The 8,250-nt window shown below is 39.1% G+C and overlaps 1 protein-coding gene across 1 annotated transcript; it reads right to left on the reverse strand.

Moving 5' to 3' along the window:
• Window positions 1-1,666: 1,666 nt before the first annotated feature.
• On the reverse strand, window positions 1,667-2,605 carry LOC118589460 (olfactory receptor 1468-like). The gene has a single exon (XM_036196764.1). The coding sequence runs from the start codon at window positions 2,603-2,605 to the stop codon at window positions 1,667-1,669; it is 939 nt and encodes a 312-aa protein (XP_036052657.1).
• Window positions 2,606-8,250: the final 5,645 nt, after the last annotated feature.

The raw sequence follows: 8,250 nt of genomic DNA on the forward strand, positions 1-8,250 counted from the left end.
TGTTTTTTATAATATTTTTAGATTTTTTGGAGTATTCATTACTTAACTGAAAGCCCATGGATTTTATAAGATCCCTCCCCCAGAGGGACATTGGAAGCTCAAGGACATAGGGTTGCATAACGCCAGAGTGACCTTTGGAATCTTGTCAATTTAACAAATTTGTACTAACATTTGGAACACTGGCATAACCCAGTCCCTGTAATGTTTGTGAGGAAGCCTGTATAGGCCAACCTCAAGGCCAATCTTTGTTAGCTATGATATTGTGATCTGTATTTGTAATCCAAATCTAGGTCTCTTTTTAATTTTTCTCAGGAAGGCACTGTGAGGCTTCCTGAAATTGCAAAACCAAGAAGCAATTACATCATATTGTTGTAAAAATCGTTTTAAGGTGTGTTTTTTAATTTTTAGTTTCTTAGAGAGAAGCAGCTCGTTAAGAGCCAAAAAAATTGGGTGCGAGGAGGAGGCGTCCATGTTAGTATACTTTTTTTTTTTTTTTTTCAATTTGAAAAGTTTCTCGGAGGTTTTTTAGAGCCTTTGTAGAATTGCTCCAGCCCTCCGGGCTCCTGCTTGTTTTATCTAATTATCTGTCCGCTCTTGTCGCGGCCCAATTGAATTATCCGTCCGCTCTTGTCGCGGCTCTGCTCTCCCGCTCTCCCTTCTACAGGTGAGCGTTACCCGCTTTTGTCGCGGGATCCCCAGTTTTTTCTGAGGACTTACCGGTATACCGCCTGACTGTAAATGAGTTCTGAATCCGGAGAGAGCCGTGGTAATTGTCCCCGTACGGGCCACCACTTGTCGCGCCCGCCTCGACCAGCAAGGAAGACGCGACACCTGGATCCTTTTCATTACAGTTTAATCAGACCTTTGATTAGTTACATTGTGTCTCTCTCGCTGGGGCAAGCCTCTCCCAGCACCTAAGTAGGGCTGGGCTGCCAACCCCAAGCAGCCACGTGGGCACTGTCCACAGGTTCACGCATATGCCAGCAACACACGAATCCAGCCATAGCCAAATAAGGAGCTGTTTACCCTAAAGAGTGTTTGCCATCGGGAAGACAGAGGGTAGAAGCCAGAGCCATCTTTAGGGTGCGGCTACACGCGGCTCTCTACATGTTAGGGCTGTTATCTTTGAAGCAGACATATCTCTAACTCTTTTTCCTGCTCTTGAGACTCCATTCCTCTTATTGGGTTGCCTTCTCCAGCCTCGATATGAGGGCTTTTGCCTTGTATTATTGTATCATGTTTTGTCACATGTCACTGTCTTCTCTTGGAGGCCTGCTTTCTTATGAAGAGGAAATGGAGGAGGAGCAGATTAGGGGGAAAGGGAGCTATAAGCTATGAGGGGCAGAGAGAGGAGATGGTGGTTGGGATGCATTGTATGAGAGAAGAATCTATTTTCAATTTTACAAAGGAATGTAGGAGTGGAGATCTGATAAAAGAGTGGCTCTTACTAATGCTCTTCCAGAATCACACATACAAGGCAGAGGGTGGCATCATTGAGTCCTTAAGGTCCTAATCCCTAACTGAACTACTTTGAAAAACTGCATTTTGCAAAAGGAAATATTATGCAGTATGTTCTTGAATATGGGTCCTATTGTAGGGATACATTCTGTAATATTAATATCAATATATTTACTAGATAAATAAAAGTAAAAGTCCCAGTGTTGACTTATAAAGAGATTTTCTTCTTGCAAAGGACCCTTCTCAGGGCATCTTTCATGTCTCTGTTCCTCAAGCTGTAGATAAAGGGGTTCAGCATGGGAGTCACCACTGTGTACATCAAGGCCATGGCAATTTCCTTCACAGTAGAGTTATTACCTGTTGGACATAAGTAGAGCCCAATAATTGTCCCATAGAACAGTGAGACTACAGACAGGTGGGAGCCACAGGTGGAGAAGATCTTGTGGATAACCTGAGCAGAGGAAACCTTTAGGATGGAGCCAACAATTCGTACATAGGACATAACAATAAGTAAGAATGGGATGCCAATAATGAGCCCTCCCAAGATAATTATCAATAGTTCATTAATATATGTGTCAGAGCAGGCCAACTTGAACAAGGCAGATATGTCACAGAAAAAGTGGGGGATCACGTTGTCCCCACAGAATGACAATCTAGCCAATAGTAGAGTGTGTAACAGGGAATAAAGCATGGTAAATACCCAGGTCAGCACTACCAGACACACACAGAGCTTGGGGCTCATGATGCTGATGTAATGAAGGGGGTAACAGATGGCTACATAGCGGTCATAGGCCATGACCAGAATAAGGAAGTTCTCCATGTCTGCAAAAACCATTAAAAAGTACATTTGTGTCAGACAACACACATAGGGGATGGATGGGTCCTGGCTCTGCATGTTCTGCAGCAATTTGGGCATTGTGACCGAGGAGAAGCAGAGGTCAGAAAAGGACAAGTTGCTGAGAAACAAGTACATGGGTGTGTGGAGATGGGAGTCCAGTAGAATGAGGATGATGATGATGAGGTTCCCCAGGACAGTGGTGAGGTACATGGCCAGGAACAGGACATAGAACAGGTGCTGGTGCTCTGGGGGGATGGGCAGGCCCAGGAGGAGAAACTTGGAGATAACAGTTTGGTTGCTCATTATCATTTTATGTTTCCAGTATCCTAATGAGAAAATATCAGGAACCCATTGAAATATATACATTCTACCACAATGGATTATATAATCATTATAGTAATTATAATCTCAAACTCCAAATGCCTGTAATCATTACAATCATTAATGATTTTTCTCAATTTCTCTTTGACATCATTCTATCTCCCATCCTAACATATAGTTCTATACCTTTCTTCTGAGATTTAAAAAATGGACTGTTTCCCTCTCCTGCTGCCTGCTCAAATGTTGTTTGTCCATTTGTGATTTTCTCTTTCTTATGTTTTATATTTATTCTTGAAGACTTTGGATAAGCTTTGGCATCATAATTTTATATAATTTTCAAGAAAACCTCACATACTCCAATGCCTTACATTATCATTTAAAATCAAGACATGCATGTTTCTGTAACATACAGATTTCTACTCCACTGTTGACTAATCATCTTCCTCCCATTGCATGTATGACAGGTATCAGGAGCTCAAAAACCTCAAGTGAAATTCAAGTCTTCACTTTGATGTCTCCCAAAGCATTTCTCAGTCTCCTATTTCTCCAGTATCCCATAGTATAGTAAAAGAAATTCATGTCTGAGTCAGAAATCTGTGAATTTTGATCCATCCATTTTTCTTACCTTGAATTGTTGTCACACATAAACAGAGTCTGCTATTCATTCTCCTCCTATTCCATCCATCTCTTTCTGTGAGGTTACATCTATACATCAGGATCACATCTTTACTGGAATTCAGAAGCAGACTCGGTGCACATCCATGTTCTCACGTCTCCTGACCCTTTTCTTCTCCTTCAACTTGCTTCATTTACACTGTGGCATTCTAACAAAGATTTCCAACATCTCTTGTCTGATTTATTCTTCAGTACCACTGTTGCTCTGAGGATAAGGACAAAGCTCCTATCAGGGACACAAAAGTTGTTTTATTATCTCATGCATGCCAACGGTATATTCCCCTACAGTTTCACATGTTCCAATTGCATTTCTCTCTTCATCAATGCTGGGGTTAAAACTCTTCACCTCCCACATTTTAGTGTCTCTTCCACTTTCCTATCACTTCCTCCCTTCTGTTTCCTCTTCATCTGTTTCATCCTTATATGTAAGATATTGCTTATCACATACACAATAAAGTTACCCTGTCTCTCTATATTAAATGAGAACTTCAGCCATATTTCCTTGCTTCCTATACATGTCCCATGTGCTTAACCCTTTGATCACTGATTTAAGCTATCTTCCCATCAATTGTAAACTACATGCAAGAGAGGTTGTATGTGACTTTATTCCGTGTGGTTGTATATAATATCTTAATATGCAGCTGGGGCCAATATCTGTCATATGCATGAATTTGGACATAAAAATTTGTTACCTGCTTCTCAAATTGATACAAATTTCTTCAACTTCAATAGTAGGAAAATCTCCATTTAAATGGAAACACTGGACTAGTTATCACTCTATGTCATTTATAGAATAACTCTAATCCACAATGTCTAAGTGTGTAAACTCTGAATTCAGCTGCATTAAACGCTGTCCGTCTGTGAAGATACAAGCAGTCATGCTCGGGTGTAGCATTTCAGAGGAAGTTGCTTAAATTTTCTTGATGTTTTTCTTCTTTTGTCAGCTTTGAGATGTGTGATAGACTCATTAGCCAGTGTTGTACAGAATCACAGAATAAGATGTGTGTGGTGTGGTGTGTGTGTGTGTGTGTGTGTGTGTGTGTGTGTGTGCCCATGCATGTGACTTAGGATACAGACAGCATAGTGTTAGGGGCTGACAATACTAACATTTGAAGAACAGTCTAGAATTCTTGTAGTCTCTGAGAATAGGAAGGTTACTGACATGTATGTAAGGGAAAAGATGAAAACTTCTTTCTACTGTGAATTCTCCTTTTTCTCCTCTAATTCCTTCATCTGATTGCACGAAGCTCATCATGTTATGAAGTGTTAATTATTTTACTCAAAGTAACTACAGACTTTAATGTCATTTATAGAATATCTGCATAGAAACTAAAATTTGTTCCAAATTGGTATCAGGGCTTCACCCACTGTGAATTAACCATCACACAGAGTATAGTCATCTCAGGAGTAACTTAAGTGAGGATTCCAAAGTAACTTCATTGTTTCTTCTTTTTTATAATTCATAAACGTGTCATCCTATTTGTTTTCTGCATCAAAATCAATGACATTTTGTGGATTAAAGCGTATGTATATGATTTGGAGTCATCATTCTTACTGAGGTGTGATACAAATGATTTGCCCTAACATTGCAGAAATATATCATTAGATCTCTGACACTCATTATAGAAGTAATAATTTTGATTGAGTAGATTTCATTGTACATTTTACATGAACACCTATATAATATTAATGTTTTCCTCAATGGACTGTACTTAGATGCAATCATAGATGTTACCACTAAAACACAGATTTGTGAACTTGTGCAGATAGAATTGATCATCATCTTCAGTAGGACATTATTCAGAGTTTGCTAAGACTCCATTAGGGAAAGTATAGTAAACAACCATTCAGCACTACAGCAGTGAACTCCATCTCAGAGCACTGCTCTTATGTTGAAATGGTGTGATATTGAGAGAAAATGAACATAATCAGTAATTGTTATGAACCCATCAATATAAAAGTGGTAATATGGTGACCATGACAAATACTTGGACAATTGGTGATGTCTTGAGAGACACAGAAAAGAAGAATGCTAAAATACCTTGAAAACTGTCCTGCATAACACTGGAAATTCATTTAAATTGACAACATGACACCAGATTATTTTCCTGTTGAGGCTGAGTCAAAGTTTCTGGTTCAAGATCCTGCTCACCTTTATTTTATTTACAGGCACAGGAACTATCTGCTGGACTCTCTACTCACCACCTTCTTTCACCATCCGTACTCACATCCCTCTGCTGCCATCCCTGAGCCTTAGGGGCTCTGTACCCCCAGAGGAGTCTAGATCCTGTATAACTCATTAAAGACATAATAATTACCTAGGACCTTTCTAAGACCAATTTATTTCAGGGATCTCTAGTGGAGATCAATTATAGTCACACTGCTTCCTAAACTTAGGGGAAGGCATAATTTAAAGAACAACAACAAAGAAATAATGACAACAGAGTCAATAACCATGTAAATATGCATGCATACTCATTGCCTGCTTAGGTAATGAATAAACAGGGCTTCTGCTTGACTGGAGCCAACTTTGTTAGTGGGGAAATGTGGTGATATTTTATTTGTGCTGAAATGTGATTTTATTTGTATGTTTAATAAATAAAGTTGCCTGAAGGTCAGAGCAAGCCATAGCAGAAGCAGGGCAGTGGTGGTGCACACCTTTAATCCTGAACACATGACAGGCAGATCTCTGTGTGTTCAAGGATACAGCCAGCATGGAGACATATGCCTTTACTCTCAATACCAACCATAGAGACCTAGAGGTCTGTATAGACAGGCAGTGACAAGGAGGCCATGTGGTTGGGTTTACAACCAATAAGAAGGCAGAACAGAAAGTCAATAAAAAGACAGACACACAGGAAGTAGGCCTCTTTCTGAGGGGAAGGACAGCAGTGGCAGGAAGGGTGAGAAGGCAGTTTTAAGTCTCAGCTCTTACCCACTACTCTGACCTCTTGGGCTTGTAACTCTGCATTTGGCTCTGTGTTTCTTATTTAATAAGACCCTTACATCTACAGGGAAAGTGAAGAATGGTGACCTCAAAAATCACTCCAAATAATCAGGAATTATTCTGATTGTTAATGACTTAAAGTGTCTCACACAATAAAAATTTACAGAAGAAGCCATCAATAGTTTTTATATTTTTGGTTGTGAGCCTAGCCTTTACTGGCTAAACCATCTCTCCAGCACATCAAATAGTAGATTGTAAGAAGGAGACTATAGAAAACCATGCATACTGGGAAGGCTTCAAGGACAGCACCTCAATTCAACATGACTGACTACCTGCAATAGGACTTACATACACAATCTTCTAGAAAAATTTAAACCTTATCAGCCAACTTTTCTGTGTGTCAATATGTGAAAGGGTAGGCATATGGCAAGCAGATGGTAAGTTTAATGCTTCCTCGAGCCAATAGAAAAGCAGTCCTTGTTTCTATGGCTGTTTATCCATGTTGCCTTCTTACCTCTCTATGAAAAACTTAATTGTGCCTACTACAACAATTACCCCAACTCCTCTCTATGTATGTGAGATCACCTCCTAATGCCTTATTCTATGAGTTCAGCATTGATCATGAGGCCATTGGTAGCATATATAATTCCGTCCTTCAAAATAGTCCTGCACTTGGCAATCATTGGTTGGATGAAGTTCTGTACATAATAATGAAACATAAACTTTGTGCCCTGGGAAATCTTGCTCCTTATTGTTCTAACCTTTATTGGGTTCTTAGAGATTATTAACTTTTGTTTTATGACTAGGGAAACAGTACCAGGATCAAAAGATATATCCAGGATTATAGACATAGTGTTACCTGCTCTGGTTGTATAGAATAACCACATTTTGCTTGCTAATCAGTTGGTTTCAGTTACTCAAAGAAGTATGATGTCTCCACTCACAGTGTTTTGGTTGACATGAGAAGCTAAAGTGGTTGGATGATGAGCTCAAGTTCCAATTCAGTCATCTCTAATGACGGTGATGTTCAGTTCACTTATGCAAGTATAATTAAATAGCCTTAGTATTTTCAGTTAACTCAAAGCAATCTACTATGCACTTTAGAACCCATAATGCCCCAAAGAAGTCCTCTGTCCATTCACACATACTCTCAATTCCAACCATCCACATGCAACCCTACTCTACTTAATGTTCTTACGGATCTTCCTATTCTTGATATTTCATGTGAATATAGGGACTTAATGGTTGGCTTCTTCTTATTATCATGTTTTCAAGGTATGTTTGTGTAGTTCTACATGCCAATAATTGATTTTTACTTGTCAAAAATGTATCATTGTACAGATGTACATTGGCTATTTACTTAATCATTGATTGATGGGTTTCTCTACTTGGAACAATGATTGGTAGCACTTCTTTAAATGTTAGTGTACAATCATTTGTTTGAATCAATCATGTACCTTAGTTATATATTAATTCTACATTAAAAGTTTTTTGTTATTTAATTTTTAGTTTATTTTAAATTAAAAGCTATTCTTATTTGAATTAGCCTACAAGACAGTTGGATTCTTTGTGGCATTTTCATTATACTTAGTTTTGTTAGCTACCCACTCAACGCCTTCTTTACCCCATCTCTCTGCCCCCATATCTGTATTAATCTCACTGCAATTCAGTATTCTCTCTTATGCTTTCATATCACATGTATTCTATTTTCCTTCTACACTTCTATCTTATAGCTCCCATTTTCCCCCTCTCACAAGTCACATTTTTAATGTTCTTCCCTCTGTATACAATCCCACACAAGTACAAATATATAACAATTATTAATGGGGCTGGAGATATGACTCAGTGGTTAAGAGTACCTGCAGAGGATACAGATTCCTTTCCCAGCAGCAATGTGGCAGCTCAAACCCATTTGTAATTCTAATACCAGGAGGTCCATTATACTCTTCTGGCCTCTATAGGCACCAGGCTTGCACTATTTACATATGATAGGCCAAACCACTTGTCCACG

The sequence above is a fragment of the Onychomys torridus genome, chromosome 8 (assembly GCF_903995425.1).
Source record: "Onychomys torridus chromosome 8, mOncTor1.1, whole genome shotgun sequence".
NCBI lineage: Eukaryota > Metazoa > Chordata > Mammalia > Rodentia > Cricetidae > Onychomys > Onychomys torridus.

Bases quoted from the DNA above. Each gene is read 5' to 3' on its own strand.
- LOC118589460 (XM_036196764.1), bottom strand. From the start codon at position 2,605: ATGATAATGAGCAACCAAACTGTTATCTCCAAGTTTCTCCTCCTGGGC.